The sequence below is a fragment of the Ovis canadensis genome, chromosome 3, assembly GCF_042477335.2.
Source record: "Ovis canadensis isolate MfBH-ARS-UI-01 breed Bighorn chromosome 3, ARS-UI_OviCan_v2, whole genome shotgun sequence".
NCBI lineage: Eukaryota > Metazoa > Chordata > Mammalia > Artiodactyla > Bovidae > Ovis > Ovis canadensis.
Window position 1 is genome coordinate 40,119,762 of NC_091247.1, and position 17,711 is coordinate 40,137,472.

At 43.0% G+C, this 17,711-nt stretch overlaps 1 protein-coding gene across 1 annotated transcript in view; it reads left to right on the forward strand.

Moving 5' to 3' along the window:
• Positions 1-275: 275 nt before the first annotated feature.
• PPP3R1 (protein phosphatase 3 regulatory subunit B, alpha) overlaps positions 276-17,711 on the forward strand; it is a 63,973-nt gene continuing 46,537 nt past the window's right edge. The window contains exon 1 of the mRNA XM_069582997.1: positions 276-821. Coding sequence (XP_069439098.1) covers positions 819-821 — 3 coding nt within the window. The 5' untranslated portion in view covers positions 276-818. The remainder of the gene's footprint in view (positions 822-17,711) is intronic.

A 17,711-nucleotide genomic window follows, 5' to 3' on the forward strand; every position in this document is an offset into this window, starting at 1 on the left:
CCCTCGCACTTCCTCCCTCACAGGGAACCCTAGTATTTCCTCGTTTCCCCCTCTCGGCTCAGCCTTCCCCCTCTTCACCCCCTCCACCCCGCCCGCCTCCAGCCACATGACAGGAAGGGCTCCACCACGCGACGTCACTGACGTCCGCGCCCCCGCCCCCGCGCTCCCCCCGCTTTGCACGCAGGGGGCGGCCGGCGCGCTCCGCGCTCCCCAACCAGAGCTCGCCAGAGCGCCGCCGCAGCCGCCGCCGAGCGGGTGCGCGAGTTCCCGGATGTGCGGCGCTCGCGGAAGCCCCGCCCCCGCCGCCGGCTCCGCGCGCGCCCCCGCCCTCCGCCCCGCGCGCCGCTGCGCTCCGCTTTCCCCTCCCTCTCCTGCCCTCCCCCTTTTTCGTGCCTTGAGGTTGCGGGTCAGTGCGAGCCACTGCAGTGAGTCCGTCACGGCTCTGGTGCGGGCGCGAGCACGAGTGCGAGGCTGCAGCCCCCGAGCCCCTTGGCCCCCTTCTCCCCCGCCTCCCTCCCTGCTCTGTCTCTCTCCACTTCTCGCCGTGTCTCCTCCCGCGCTCTCCGTCTCTGAATCTCGACCTTAATTTCTCTTCTCCCCGCCAGCTCCCGCGTGTCCAGTCACCCCGGCCGGCGCGCTTCCCGCGGCGCCGCTTGCCCTCCCCCAGCCTGCACCCCCCCTTCCCCCGCGGGCGTCCCGAGGGCCGCAGCCGCCCCAGCCGAGCGTAGCTGGGCCGCCGCCGCCACTGCTTCCTGCGGGAGACCGTCAGAGCGCCGACACTCTTCTCTGTGCGAGCGAGTCGCCGACCGCCAAGCAAAATGGTGAGCTCTCGGCTTCCCCACGCACCATCGCTCCCCGCCCGCCGCTTCCAGGGGCAGGGGCGGGGGCGAGCCCCGACTCCCCCGGGCGGCTTCCCCCGGTGGAAAATTCGAGAGACCCGAGAAAGCCCCAGCGGCCCGGGGGCGACGGGCGGCGGATTGACAGCCCGGCGGGGCCCCCGCGCCCGCCCCCGGGCCTCCGCGGGGAGCCCCTCCGCCCCCTCCCCCCTCGCGCCTCTGGGATTCCGCCTGGGCCTCGACCCCCAGCCACCCCGGCCGTGCGCCGGGTACTGTCCCCTGATCGGCCCGCTTTCTCTTCTCCGGACCCTCCTCCACGTGGAGCCCCCCTCTCAGCCCCGCACTCACTCTCAAGTTCGGGGAGATTCCGGAATCCTACGGCAATCATAGGTGGCCAGTGGCTCTTTATATAAGACCCACTTTCTCTCCAGGGCCGCGCTCTCTCCCACTCCCACTCTATTTTGAAGCAGCAAGTCTTGGCAGGAATCCTGCCACTTACTTCCCCCCTCTCCCGTTAGTGTTTATTTCACTGCTGTTTGCAACCTTACGAGGCTTTTTTTTTTTTTTTCCTTCTTCGCTGCTGGTTTTCTCTCTGCAGTGGCGAACCGGAAAGGTCCAAGGTGTCGATTCATGAACACAGTGTAGCTCGGATTGTGATAAACGGGGATACTTGTTTTTAGTGCTTACTGATTGCCAAGGGTTTCTCGTTTTCTTTGTTACCTTCGTGGGTCTCTCCGGTGCTGGTTGTTTTTGAATCATGGCGATTTAAATTTGTCTTTCCTTACCCTCACATTAATCCCTAGGTAGAACTCAACTGCTGTAGTGTTTCCGACCGACGCTAGGGGTGTGTCTCCCGCCTCTGTCACTGTAGCCAAGAAATCAACGACGCCCTTTTAGCCTGTTACCCTACCGGTTCTCTAGCTCCGGCTAGCCTGTGGAGTTTTCTCTTTGTAATCAAGAATTGCATGCAGAGTAGAAAAAGTTTGCAGTGCTTTTTCATCTAGATCAGATATCCGAACAGGTGATTTGGTCGTTAGGCTATTTCTAAAAGTTTTTGAACAGTTGTCCGAAGATTATTCCGACTGATTGCTAGGCGTTGAGTAATGTCTTGCAGCTTTTAATTGTATTGTATTTCACCTTGTATGTAGAATTAAGTATTTCAAAATAGTGTGGTGGGTGAGTGAAGAGAGAAATTGTGTGGACTGCAACTCGAGATCAGTTTAGTGTGATTGTGGGAGAAGAAAGTGACAGTAGTCAAGTAAGTCAGCTTTTATTTAAAAAATAGGACAAATGATTAAGTGCACCTATTGTGTGTGTGCTCAGTCGTGTCGGACTCTGCGACCTCATGGATTGTAGCCCACCAGGCTCCTCTGTTCATGGGATTTTCACGGCAAGGATACTGGAGTGGGGTTGCCATTCCGTTCTCCAGGAGAATCTTCCCAACCCAGGGATCGAACCCTCGTCTTCTAAATTGGCAGGCGGATTTTTTTTTTTTTTTTTTTTTTACCACTGAGCCATCTGGGAAGCCCTAAGTGCACCTATTAGTGTCCTTAAAATTCAGATTAGGAGCAGACTTAAGAAATGGTTAGTGATTTTGATACGTGGAGGAGGTTTTTCCTTGCCAATTTGGGAGGCAGCTTCGAGACGATTTTGGCCTTCAAAGTCAAAACTTAGGTTTTTCCAGACTGCTACAAAAACAAGTTATATCAGAGCCATTCATAGTACATAGTACTCTCTTTTTTTTTTTTGGCATAATCTTTTGGAGTTATGAATTGTGCTTTAGTGCTTTAATACAGCTTCCTTATAGATGTATTTTACCCGAGGGTCCAGATCTTGAAGATCTTTGTCCAGTGTTTTTTTTAACCGGTATTTATAAAGGATACGTTTTGAGGAACAAAGACCTAGTCTTGTTGATGTAGTGTATAGGAGAATGATCTGACTTCCAAATAGTTCTTTTCCCCTCTGTGGTGCCTCCTCTCCCGTACCCCCCTCGCGCTTTTTTTTTCTTGAGCTACAGTCAGAATTTGGGAAATGCTCTTTTAGCTTTTAAATTTATCTTCTGGAAAGTTAGTGTTTCTTTATCTTTCAAAAATATTTTAAACTTCCCATAGGGTATTTTTTTTCTTCCAGGTCATTATTTCCCTCTTCTTTCCAGTTTCCTTTTTAGTATTTATTTTTTGGTTCACTCTTGGCTCTTTTTTCTGCCGTCCTCTCAATACCATTTCAGGGCATAATTTGTCATGACAGTGGCTCCTCAACTTTTGGAATTGTGTTGGTCTGCTGAGTATAGCACTGGTTCGCAAGTGTCGAGCCTGTACCTCAGTTGTGCGTTATGGCATATTGATTAACTCAAATAAATAGGAGTTTGGAGTGATCTGGTTCATTTTCTTGTTATTTGAGCATGTAATTCTGAAAACTTTCACTGTCTTCGGAAAACCTTTGTAATTCCTCCTGAGTATCATGGACATACTTAGATTTTTGTTAATAGACTTTAATTTGTGAGTTAGTGATTAATTCAAGTAAGGGGAAAGCACAGAGGCTTAGAGATTGAATTGAACCGATCAAGACTCTTTTGACAGGTATTAATTTTAGTTGCTACCTTAAAAGTAGCCAACTTCTTTTTTGCCTGTTGTATCTTTGCCTCTCTTTATCATCTTTGTTTGAGTCTGAAAATGTTGAGCAAGTGGGCTGAAAATTATGGATGTCTCCCATATAAAATAGTGAGTACTGAGCTCCTAAGAATTTTTCTTGAATCATTAATGATCAGTTTTCTGTGATTACATAAATGAATGTATATTTATTGAAATAACTGGATGTCATCACAATGTTTTCTGTCGGTATGTATGTATAGTTTTAGATAGAGTACTTCAGTGTTACTGACATGCTGAGGCAGAATAAGAATAAAATAATCAAGTAGAATGCTTGTTTGAGTGAGTGAAAGTCGCTCAGTTGTGTCTGACTCTTTGCTTGTTTAGATGGGTGTAATTGAAAACAGTCTCTGAGTAAGTTTTGAAGGGGTAAACTTTTTAAGGTCATTTTTAGAAACTAATTAACTTTTCATTTATCAGAGGTGGTTTTTACTGTGTTCTTAGTGTAATTCAGAAATATGACCAGGTTTTTGGTTGGGATAGGTAATACAGAGTTTGTTCTGGATACATATATGAACATATTGTATAAATAATTAGCTATTCTTTTAAATTTCGTTTCTTAGGGCAACCTTATATTTCCTAAGTGACCTTGTTATATTTTTGTGTTTTTTAAACTTTTTATTAAAATTATCTCCACTATCTGTGATGAGAGCCTGAAGCATATTTATTGCTGTCTGCAATAATTGTAGTTGGGGTTGTACACAGGATATTTTAGTTCGGATTCTGTAACCAAGAGAGGCTACTTTAGGAAAAAAAAAAAAGGCAAGCAACCTGCCTTATGGCCAGCAGAATTAAAATTCAAAACAATCATACAGAGAAGATTTCTCCACTTACTATGTCCCATAGTTGTTAAAAAAGGTTCAGAGTACAAGGTAAAGAAGCTGACTAAGGGTCAGTGAGCAATAAGAGGGACAGATAAGTGTGGGAGGATCAGGCGTCTGTCATAGGTAGTCAGGCAAGCAAAAAGTACAGAGCAGTGTAAGAAGTCAGCTTGGGCCAGGAGGATTAAGCGACTCAGACTGTGGGCTCAGAGTCTGGGCAGTCAGCAGGGATTCATTCACATCAACAAATGCTTGTAGATTTCATCTGCTCTTCACTGGCTACTGTGCTAGGTTATGGAGAATATTAAAGTGATTAAGGCAGGTTTCCTTCCTTCCTTTAAATGGAGAATGGAAGACAACTGCCAGTATGTGTGGGGAAAGAAATTAGCATTCATTACCATATGAATAATGTATACAAGGCTGGATACAAATAAAGGAAAGAGCAAGATCAGTTTCTATGGGATTAGGGAACGTTTTATGAAGGAGATGACAGTTGGGCTGGGTCTAAAAAGATTATTCGGGTTGCAGTAGGCAGAGATGGATGCAGCTGGGGAAAGACTTTAAATTCTGGAGTGAGGAAGAGACTGCATCTATTTGGAGCACTGACACTCAAGATGTGATTCCTGTATTAGCTGTATCAGCATCATCTGGAAAGTTGTTAGGTCCCACGCTGAACCAGCTGAATCTGGAACTCCGGGGTGGGGCCAAGCAGTCTAGATTTATATTGCCTTCTGGGTAATTCTGATCTATGCTAAATTTTGAGAGCCAGCATTTAGAGAATGGTTCAGTGGTAAAGAATCTACCTGCCAATGCAGGAGATATGGGTTCAGTCCCTGGGTTGAGAAGATCCCCTGGAGAAGGAATTGGCAACCCACTCCAGTATTCTTGCCTGGGAAATCTCATGGACAGAGGAGCCTGGTGGGCTACAGTCCATGGGGTCACAGAAGAGTTGGACACGACTTAACAACAACAATTTAGAGAGCAATGTTGTTGCTCAGTCTTTCAGTTGTGTCTGACTCTCTGCCACCCCATGGACTGCAGCATGCCAGGCCTCTTGGTCCCTCACCGTCTCCAGGAGTTCACCTAAGTTGATGCCCATTGAATCAGTGATGCCATCCAATCATCTCATCCTCTGTCATGCCCTGCTCCTGCCTTCAACCTTTCCCAGCATCAGGGTCTTTTCCAGTGAGTTGGCTCTTGGCATCAAGTAGCCAAAGTATTGGAGCTTCAGCATCAGTCCTTCCAGTGAAGGACTGGAGCTTGAAGTCAAGTGGGCCTTATGAAGCAGTACTACCAATAATGCTAGTGGAAGTGATGGAATTCCAGTTGAGCTATTTAAAATATTAAAGTGCTGCACTCAATATGTCAGCAAATTTGGAAGACCCGCCAGTGGCCACAGGACTGGAAAAGGTCAGTTTTCATCCCAGTTCTAAAGAAGAGCAGTGCTAAAGAATGTTCAGACTACCAGACAATTGCGTTCACTTCCCATGCTGGTAAGGTTATGCTCAAAATCCTTCAAGCTGGGTCTCAGCAGTACTTGAATCAAGAACTTCCAGATGTGCAAGCTGGGTTTCGAAAAGGCAGAGGAATCAGAGAGCAACGTGGAATGTATTTATTTGACTTTTAGCTGAGTACCTGTTAATATTCCTAACATTTGACTATATAAACAGAAGACATAATTGTAGTTTGGGGAGCTTAATCAACTGGGTGAACAAGACAGTTGTTACACAGTGTAATATGTGTTAACGGACTAAACACGGAAAGAGGTGTACTCCAAACTTTCAGGGATTGAATGGAGAGAGAAATGTCACTCAAAGAAAGCTTCCTAAAAGAGATGGTGCCTGAGCTGAGTCTTAAGAATGAACATTTAGCCAGTGGAAAAGGCACTCTAGAAAGCTTTATGGTTAAAGACACTGAGGTATGAATATCCAGGCCTGAAGTTCAGCATGGCTGGAGGGTAAGGGGTTGGTTAGGGTAGCATGGAGAGAGAGAGAGAGAGTGGTAGCTGGAGGATTATAGAAGGGTTTGCTTAACACATGCAGGAGTTAAGTTTTTTTTTTTTCTTAAAGCCTGTGGAAGCTATTGTTTTTAAGTAGGAGAATAACATTGTCTCATTGGCATTTTTAGAAAGATGAATCTGATGGTCTGGGGCTAAAATAGGAAAGATGAAAGTAAACGTGGTGACCAGTTAAAAAGTTACCGCAGTCACATGAGAAATAAGGACCTCAGAGAACGTAGGAACAGTGCAGATGGAGGCATGAGACACATTTAGAGGGTAGCAGGTATGACTTGGTGTCTTAGTCTATGGGGAAGGAAAGGGGTGAATCCTGCTGGGGCTTCTGGCTTGGGTGACTGGATAGATAGTAGTGCCAGCCACTCTGCGATGCTTATCAAGCCTCCGTGTACTTGATTAAGATTTGATTCTAAGGATATACTAGAATGCTATCCCATGCTAAAGAAACTTCCAATTTGCTATAATGACCATTGTTTCATCTCTAGTCTTCTCTTATCGTGTGGTAAATAATGCTTAGAATGCTGTGTTGCAAGATTCTAAGTTCAGTAGAACAGAGTGCTGTGAAATATTAACAGTGCCTGCTGCATAGATATCATGGCCTAGGAGATAGCAGAATGAACTTGACAGCCTGGAGGCAGAAAGAGGTAGTATATGTGTGAACAGTGATTCTCAAAATAAGGATCCTGAACTAGCATCATGGGCATCATCTGGGACCTTGTCAGAAATGTGCATTCTCTGTCTAGGAGAAACAGGAGAAGGAGATTGGGAGGAGTGATGACGATTTCTACTTTGGACACAGTGAATTTAAAGTAGTCATGGGTCACCTGGGTGGATATGGCTAACAGATAATTGGTTATATTGGGATGTAGAAGAGAAATTGAGCTTTTATTAAAGATTTGAGTGTTGTTTGTATTTGTTTTAGGTAGCAGTTGAAGTCATGAAACTGAATGATAGCTTATAGATCTTTTTGTTTGTTTAGTCGCTGAGTTGTTTCTGACTCTTTAAAACCCCCATGGACTGCAGCCCGCCAGACTCCTCTGTCCATGGGATTTCCCATGCAAGAATACTGGAGTGGATTCCCATTTTCTTCTCCAGGGCATCTTCCCGACCCAGGGATTGAACCTGGATCTCCCACATTGGCAGGCAGGTTCTTCACCACTGAGCCACCAGGGCAGCCTAATCCTACAGAGAAAGAATATAAAACGATGAAGAGGACAGACCCTAAAGAACACTGCATTTAATAGCAGGTGAACCCGTGAATGTTGTCTGAAAGTAAATAAGTCAGAGAGATAGTTGAAAAAAGAGTATTGATGTCACATTTGAAGTTGTCAGCAGTGTGTAGATTTTGCAGAGATCAGGAAAGAGAAGAACTGAGAAGTGTCTTTTGGAGGGAGCCGGCAAGTTGTGGTGACTTTGGCCATAGTACTAGAGAAAAACAACATTTTGTACTGGTGGCGAGGAAAACTAGGATGCTGTGAGTTGAGGAATAAATGGGTAGCCAGAGATTGAGAACAGACTACTCTTTAATGCTTGATTTATGGAGAAACGATGCAAGAGAATTTAGGTTTGAGGAAGAATTATTTTTAGGGTTAAGGGAATGAACCTGGAAAGAAGGAGGAGTTAAAGATTCAAAGGGAAAAGTTGGAATTCTTAATATTTTGAGAGCCCCAGGGAGGTAGGAGGGAATATGAGTCTCCTTAGACAGTAAGAGAGGTTTTTCTCATCCATTAACATGGGAGAGAGGGAACTAAAAATGAATACTATTATAGAAGTTATAATCCTTAAGACAGTAACTTCAGTTAAGCCCTAGGTAATGAAAATAAGATCGCAAAGGAATGTAAACTGAGAATGCAGAGGCCTTGTCTTTGTCTTTTCATTGTTACAGTCCAAATGCTTGATATATGATAGAGATTAAGTAGTGTTTGAAGAAGGAATATGTGGATGAATAAGTGGAATGAAGGAGTAAATCCTGATGACAGAGTTGAGGCAGTGAGTGTCAGTTCATTTTTTGAGCCATTTATGGAAAATGGACAAAGAAAGGTTACCTTGAGTGGTTTACAGTGGGGTAATTCTCGATGTCCCTTTGAGTTAGAAGAAAGCCTGGAGAGGGAGCTGTGAGAAAAAGGATGATTAATGGAATGAGAGCCGACCAGTCCACCCTAAAGATCAGTCCTGGGTGTTCATTGGAAGGACTGATGTTGAAGCTGAAACTCCAATATTTTGGCCACCTGATGCGAAGAGCTGACTCATTTGAAAAGACCCTGATGCTGGGAAAGATTGAGGGCAGGAGGAGGAGGGGTCGACAGAGGATGAGATGGTTGGATGGCATTACTGACTCAATGGACATGAGTTTGGGTGAACTCCAGGAGTTGGTGATGGACAGGGAGGCCTGGCGTGCTGTGGTTCATGGGGTTGCAAAGAGTTGGACACAACTGAGCGACTGAACTGAATGGAATGGAATGAGCCCAAGAAGTGGTAGGAAAAAAAGATGGATGAAAGGAAAAGAGGGACATGGAAAGAGAGGGAAAGAAAAGAAGATGAGGAGAGTAAGTCATGACAGGTATGTTTTAATAATGGAGTTCAAACCAGGTGACCCCAAATCATCTCAGCAACTGGGGATAGTTTGAGGCAAGATCTTCTGCTGAAGTTGAGACTGATGCTGAGGTGAATGGGCTGGATTGAGGATGAGGAGTAGGGACACAATTATAATTTCAATTTTGAAAGATTTGATAGGTGGTTAACAGGGTATTAGGTACATATTAAATAATAGATGGATCCAAGGTCTAGAAAGTTCATGTGGGAAACAGGGGCTTTAACAGGAAAAGAGGTTAATTGTTAGTTTTTGTGTTAGTAACTTCTAATCAAATTACCTAGTTCTAAGAGGAACTATTTTCTGAGTTTAGATTTTATGATAAGGGGAACATCTAGTTGTAGATTAATATTCTTAAAACATTTTTAAAGTTCTAAACCCACTGTTGATACATTTACTTAAAACATAAAACCATACCAAAAGTTATGAAGTGGAAAATAAGTCTTTCCTGGTCATTCCTTCTTCTTGTGTTGATCATTGTTAAGTTTCTTGTATATTCGTACAAGGAGTTTGTGTGTGTGTCCCTTTCTTAAAGCTATGCCAGTGTGGGGATTTATTTTTTTTTTTTTTGTAATTTATCTCTTGTTAAGGTAAGACTTAAAGAGATTTTTAATGATGCCATGCTCTAGTTTACTCATTGTAATCAGTTTTATTCCAAGGTTTTTAGTGATATTTGAGATGTAAGCATTGAGTCAAAAACAATTCAGCATACTTTGTTAGGTAGCAATTTCATAATGGTTGAGGTTGGTACTTCAGCATGAACTATGACAGTGTTCTTATAAAAATTACTCTTAGGGAAAATAATATTTCACTAGGACATTTTTTGTGTTTATTTTTCCCACTTAGCCATCTTATTAAGTGTTAACAACATCAATAGCCGTTTTCTAAATTAAAAAGAGAAAATGATCTTCAAAGTGTAGTGGAGAAAGCTTTCATTTTATTTCAGGCTTGCCAAGTTAATTTCTTCCGCTTTTAGCCTTCCAAATAAACTGTTTATTCAGCAGTCCATCTTCACTCTCTCCCTTTCTGAGTTTTCTCCTTAGAGTCCCATACCTCCTTTGTGGTCTCGGGTTGACAGTAATTATAGCTAATCTTCGGGCTTCCCTGGTGACTCAGATGGTAGAGAATCCACCTGCGGTGTGGGAGACCTGGGTTCCATCCCTTGGTTGGGAAGATGCCCTGGAGGAGGGCATGGTAACCCACTCCAGTATTCTTGCCTGGAGAATCCCCATGACCTGAGGAGCCTGGTGGTCTGCAGTCCATGGGATGGCAGAGAGTTGGACATGACCCAGCAACTAAACACACAGCACATAGCTAATGTATAGATCTGGTGCAGGAATAAAAATTTGAAATGAAATGTGACTAATTCATGTTTCTGGATTTGTCTTTGGTTTTTATAGTCGTGTGCGATAAAAAAATGTTTAAAACTTTAGACGATTTCTATAGGAAATCCTTTAAAATTTAGCACAGGTACAACAAGTCATAGGTTCTTAACAGGTTACTTTCTCAGAGTTCTGTTTTGTTAGTTACAGCTCTTTCTTACCAGTATCGACAGCAGGGTCACGTGGTAGCCCCACTGCTATCCTAGAAGCATTTCTGTAAATAAGATAGCACTTTGACTTGTGTTCCAGGAGCATTATTAAGCTCATCTGTGCTCTAGCCAGGTCTCTTGACTTTTGTGAACAGAGAATTGTTTTTTCGCTTGTATGTTTTTACTTGTATGTTGGAACTAGGTATGCAGTTTTAACCCTAGGGATGAGAGTGTGAAGCACAACTACCTACAGAAAGAGTCCAGCCTTTTCCACTGGCATTATTAGAGCTGTCTGTTAGCACTTTTACGAACTTTTCCTTACTGTCTGTATAGTTTTCAGGGTGAGTTTTCATTCATATCCTCCTGAGTGCAGTGCCACATGCATCCTCCTGTTACAGGCAGGCAGTAAGCTGCAGCCTGTAGTGTTATTTGCTTGTAACACGGTTTTTAATAAAAACTAGAATGTCAGGTAAAACCAATGCTAAAAGGTAATAAGGGAAACCTGTGGTTTAATGTGTGCTTATGTTGCATCTATTTTCCTAACAAATAGAATTTCATGAGTTATAAACTAGCTCATAATGATCTTTCTCAAATAGTGAATTTATGAATGGACAGCTCTACTTCAGGTCTGCCTTCAGTATCTAGCTGTCACTCTTGACCATCATTCTTTTGACTTATCTGTATTTGCTCATTTTCTTGTTTTTTCAGTCTACTGCAATCTAGATCTGTGATGTCCAGTTCAGCAGCTGCTAGCTACATGTGCCTATTTAAAAAAATTTTAATGACATAAAATTGTAAGTTCAGTTCTTTGGTCATAATATCTATAAGTGCCCAGTGGCTGCTTGTAGCTGGTGGTTACAGTATTGGTGCAGATACAGAAGATCCCCATCATTGTATAAATGCCCATTAGATAGTGCTGGTCTAGAATGATTATGCACCTACATGTCACTGAAAATTACTATGTTGGCAGTAATCTCCTAATTATCAACATGAGATTGGGGGTTGAAAAGGTTTAACTTCAGACTCTGGTTCTGCCATTTTCTAGCTAAGTTGTTAAGTTGCTCAGTTGTGTCCGACTCTTTGCGACCCCATGGACTGCAGCGTGCCAGGCTTCCGTGTCCCTCACCGTCTCCTGGAGCTTGCTCAGATTGATGTCTCTTGAGTTGGTGATGCCATCCAACCATCTTGTCCTCTGTTGCCCGCTTCTTCTGCCTTCAGTCTTTCCCAGCATCGGGGTCTTTTCCAGTGAGTTGGATGTTCATAGCAGGTGGCCAAAGCTTCAAGTGGCCACATTCTAGCTGAGTGACCTTGAACAAATGCCATAAACTCTGCAGGCCATGTTTACTATGTATGTAAAGTGGGAGTATATGCACCTGAGAGACAGCTGACCCTGGAGAGTCTGGAAATCACTGCCAGCCTAGGCTCCTACATATTACAGGAATTCAGTAAATACTTGCTGAGGGAGTAAATTGAGTGAGTTCATGACTTCTTTCTTTCTTCGCAGAATTTCACCATCTCCTGTGTACTGATGATTCATATTTTTGGCCCACATTATTCTCCTCTAGTCCATAATTGCTTACTGTATATATACTAAATGAGGATGTCTGCAAAACAGCTCAAACTCAATGTAACTAAAACCACATTCATTATATTATCTTCATATTCATGCTTCATTTTTCCTTAATTTTTCTTAATGGAAACAGTATCTGTCCATTTGCTCCTTTCTGGAAACCCGGTATACCTTTTATTCACCTGGTAAAGAATCTGCCTCTCTTCTTTCCACAGCTATTTGTAAGGCCTCCCCAGACAGCCATTTTGCTTTTTTGCATTTCTTTTCCATGGGGATGGTCTTGATCCCTGTCTCCTGTACAATGTCACGAACCTCATTCCACAGTTCATCAGGCACTCTATCTATCAGATCTAGACCCTTAAATCTATTTCTCACTTCCACTGTATAATCATAGGGATTTGATTTAGGTCATACCTGAGTGGTCTAGTGGTTTTCCCTACTTTCTTCAATTTAAGTCTGAATTTGGCAATAAGGAGTTCATGATCTGAGCCACAGTCAGCTCCCGGTCTTGTTTTTGTTGACTGTATAGAGCTTCTCCATCTTTGGCTGCAAAGAATATAATCAATCTGATTTTGGTGTTGACCATCTGGTGATGTCAATGTGTAGAGTCTTCCCTTGTGTTGTTGGAAGAGGGTGTTTGCTATGACCAGTGCATTTTCTTGGCAAAACTCTATTAGTCTTTGCCCTGCTTCATTCCGTATTCCAAGGCCAAATTTGCCTGTTACTCCAGGTGTTTCTTGACTTCGTACTTTTCTGCTTTATTGACTATGCCAAAGCCTTTGACTGTGTGGATCACAATAAACTGTGGAAAATTCTGAAAGAGATGAGAATACCAGACCACCTCACCTGCCTCTTGAGGAATCTGTATGCAGGTCAGAAAGCAACATTTAGAACTAGACATGGAACAACAGACTGGTTCCAAATAGGAAAAGGAGTACGTCAAGGCTGTATATTGTCACCCTGCTTATTTAACTTATATGCAGAGTACATCATTAGAAATGCTGGGCTGGAAGAAACACAAGCTGGAATCAAGATTGCCAGGAGAAATATCAGTAACCTCAGATATGCAGATGACACCACCCTTACGGCAGAAAGTGAAGAGGAGCTGAAAAGCCTCTTGATGAAAGTGAAAGAGGAGAGTGAAAAAGTTGGCTTTAAAGCTCAACATTCAGAAAACGAAGATCATGGCATCTGGTCCCATCATTCATGGGAAATAGATGGGGAAACAGTAGAAACAGCATCAGACTTTACTTTTCTGGGCTCCAAAATCACTGCAGATGGTGACTGCAGCCATGAAATTAAAAGACGCTTACTCCTTGGAAGAAAAGTTATGACCAACCTAGATAGTATATTCAAAAGCAGAGACATTACTTTGCCAACTAAGGTCCGTCTAGTCAAGGCTATGGTTTTTCCTGTGGTCATGTATGGATGTGAGAGTTGGACTGTGAAGAAGGCTGAGTGCTGAAGAATTGATGCGTTTGAACTGTGGTGTTGGAGAAGACTCTTGAGGGTCCCTTGGACTGCAAGGAGATCCAACCAGTCCATTCTGAAGGAGATCAACCCTGGGATTTCTTTGGAAGGAATGATGCTAAAGCCGAAACTCCAGTACTTTGGCCACCTCATGTGAAGAATTGACTCATTGGAAAAGACTCTGATGCTGGGAGAGATTGGGGGCAGGAGGAGAAGGGGACGACCGAGGATGAGATGGCTGGATGGCATCACGGACTCGATGGACGTGAGTCTGAGTGAAGTCTGGGAGTTGGTGATGGACAGGGAGGCTTGGCATGCTGCGATTCGTGGGGTCTCAAAGAGTTGGACACGACGGAGCGACAACTGAACTGAACTGAAAGAATCTGCCTGCAATGCAGGAGACCTTAGTTCAATTCCTGGGTCAGGAAGATCCCCTGGGAAAGGGATAGGTTACCCATTCCCATGTTCTTGGGCTTCCCTGGTGGCTCATTTGGTAAAGAATCCATCTTCGATACAGGAGGCCTGGGTTCGATCCCTAGGTTGAGAAGATCCCCACCCACTCCAGTATTGTGGCTTGGAGAATTCCATGTACAGAGGAGCCTGGCGGGTTGTACAGTCCATGGGGTCTCAAAGAGTTGGACATGACTGAGCGACTTTCATTTTCACTTTTCACTAGTGCCTAAGTCTTAAGCAGTCATCCGTTGGGGTCTGTACTAAGAGAGCGTGACACAGGAACATCACCGGATGTGGTTTGGAGATGGGAGACTCAGTCACTCACTCGAGGGACTTCTGAGGCATTCCAGACTGGCTCACATGCTATCCATAAAGAGGAAAATGGAAGCGTGTTAATGCTTCCTACCATCAGTAGTGGCCCCTGAATTTAAAATACAGTAACATAGCTGAAAGCAGCATTCTGCTAAGCAAAGAGTTCTGTATACTCTGTCCATATACTGCATTCTTCCTCTTGACTGATATTTGCAGTTTATCTGTGTTGGAAGATTTTATTGCACATTTCCCTCAGGGTTTTTTTTTTTTTTTTTTCTAGTTCTACCAGTTTTTTGCTATCAACCTAACTCCCTCCACCCTCATGCACACGTTGCTCAGTCATGTAACCCCATGGCCCAGCAGCCTGGCAGACTCCTCTGTCCATGGACTTTGCCAGGCAGGAATACTGGAGTGGGGTTGCTGTTTCCTTCTCCATGCCCCAGTTTTTTGTGCATTGTTTTTTCTTTGTTTCTGTAACTTAGCTTCAGATACCTTTTACACTTTTTTTTTTTATTACAGTTGACCCTTGAACAACATGGATTTGAACTTGGTATGTCTGTTTACACGCAGATTTTTTTCAATAAATTCAGTACTGCAAGAGCAGCGGTTGGTTAAATCTGTAGGTGTGAATTGCATATGCAGAGGGCTGAACTATGGAACTTGAGCATCTGCAGATTTTGGTGTCTGGCAGGTTCTGGAAGCACTCCTGTACTTTGAGCCGTACTTTTAGAAAGTGCCATGCTTGTTAGTTATTTAAAACATCTTTAACTATGTTATTTTGCTTATTAGGATTCTTGTTGGTTTTGTCAGTAGTCTGGTTAGAGTTGCCCTGATTTTGAGTGTCTTGCTTCCAGCTGTTTTCCTTAGGCCATGTTATTTTTAAACTGTGATTGATGTATCTTTGTTTTAAGGTGTAGTTTTTAGACCATGAAGATTTTGCAGGAACATAAGTATCATGTTATACTAAATGTATCCTGTCATTTAGATCCCAAAATATCTCCTGAATCAACCTTATCCCTATGCTTCTGGCATCATTGCGGTTCCATTTATTTCTTACCTGGACTATTTCTGTAGCCTATTTGATGCTTTGCTCTTTTTGCATCTAGGTTTTTCATTCTGTCTTCCATACTACCACTGGAGTTGGCCTTCTGAAAAAGAAATCTAGTGTTACTACCTTATTTAAAAGTCGATGCCACATCTTCCAGAATTCAACATTTAAACTCTTTTGCGTGGTACTTATGTTCTGATCCTTATTTCTAGCCAGGCTTATGCTGTAACCAAGTCAAACTTCTTGGTTCTTAAATGCCTTATTTTTCACTTATTGGTGCCTTTGTATATACGTTTATTCCATCTGCAGTGTCCTTTCATTTGCTTTCTCTGTCTGGCAAACTTCAGGACCCTATTCCAGTTATATTTCCCAACTCCTCAAGGTAATTAATGGCCGTTTGTAAGTAACTTTGATTATAGTACATCCCATTTTTCATTGTGTTTCATTGCTTCCCCTCTTAAGTGCTGTGAAATCTCTAGGGCAAGGGATGCATTTTTATTCATCTTTGTTTAGCCAGTTGCCTTTGTGGTATGCTCGTGCAATATAAATGCTAATGCTGGGTGGGCAGGTAGGTACTTGGGAAGCCGGCAGAGGTACAGCTGAATGAGTTATATCTATCTTGGGCCACAGGGCGGAGGGGGAGGGGGGTGGTCTTCGAAAGTCTTGTGAATAAACAGTTAGAAAGCACAAGGGGTTAGGCACAATTGAAAAGCTACCAAAGTGGAAACTGCTGTTGATTCTAAAAGTTACAGGATTATTTTATTCTTTAAGGTTCTTTTTACATATCTGAGTAAAGTGTCAGTTACACGTCATTTGTTAAACAGTAAGAAAACTTTTTCACAAATAACATTCAAAATTTATAAATAATGTTTAGTTTTGTTAATTTACCTACATTTTATAGATGTATTATAGAACAACTGGTAAAGAGGAACTGCAACTCCAGGTCTTTGATTTCTTAGTTTAGCAAACATCTATCTTCACCTGCTACATATATTGGAATATCAAGTATAGTGTTAGGTACAGAGATGACAGGAAAAAAAAAATATAAGTCTTCACAACATAAATTGAGCCAGGCGTGTAGAGGGAAAGATTTTAATACAGTGTAAGTACTTCAGTAGATCCATTAGAAAGTGCTGGACTTCTCTCGTCGCTCTGCTTGCCAAGTTTAAACTTAACATATAGCAGCTCTTTGGACATTAAAAAAATTCATTTTAGTCACATTACTCATCTAAGAGAGTTGCATAATGTCACGTAATTGTTTAAGTGCTGAAAGAATACTGTCATCACTTTGTTGTTGACTGTATTGCTTTTTTTGTGCATATAGCTGACTTACAGTGCTGGGCCAGTCTGTGCTGGATGGCCCGGGGACTCAGTTTACTCACAGACATTCTTTACTTTTTCCATTATGGTTTATCAGCTATGTTGTTTTTAGTTTGCATCTTATTTGATACTATGAGCATACTATGATGTGGTATGTGGGCTATAGAATTGGAAGATCTATACTGGGGAAATATATATCTGTAAAATGGCCTCAAGACTGCTTGATTTAGAGTTCTGGTGGATATTGGGTAAGGTAGTTACCTAGAATGCTTGATATAGTGCAAAGTACTGTTCACATTTTTAAAAATCAAACTTCTGAAAACTAGTATGTAACGTTCTAGGCAGGTCTATATTTCATAATTCTGTTCAGTCACTCAGTCGTGTCCAGCTCTTTGCTACCCTGTGAACCACAGCACGCCAGGCCTCCCTGTCCATCACCAACTCCCAGAGTCCACTCAGACCCGTGTCCATTGAGTCAGTGATGCCATCCAACCATCTCATCCTCTGTCATCCCCTTCTCCTGCCTTCAATCTTTTCCAGCATCAGGGTCTTTTCAAATGAGTCAGCTCTTTGCATCAGGTGGCCAAAGTATTGGAGTTTCAGCTTCAACATCAGTCCTACCAATGAACACCCAGGACTGATGTCCTTTAAGATGGAGTGGCTGGATCCCCTTGCAGTCCAAGGGACTCTCAAGTCTTCTCCAACACTACAGTTCAAAAGCATCAATTCTTCAGCACTTAGCTTTCTTTATAGTCCAACTCTCACATCCATATATGACCACTGGAAAAACCATAGCCTTGACTAGATGGACCTTTGTTGACAAAGTAATGTCTCTGCTTTTTAATATGCTGTCTAGATTGGTCATAACTTTCCTTCCAAGGAGTAAGCATCTTTTAATTTCATGGCTGCAGTCACCATCTGCAGTGGTTTTGGAGCCCCCCAAAATAAAGTCTGACACTGTTTCCACGTCTATTTGCCAGGAAGTGATGGGACCAGATGCCATGATCTTCGTTTTCTGAATGTTGAGCTTTAAGCCGACTTTTTCACTCTCCTCTTTCACTTTCATCAAGAGGCTCTTTAGTTCTTCGCTTTCTGCCA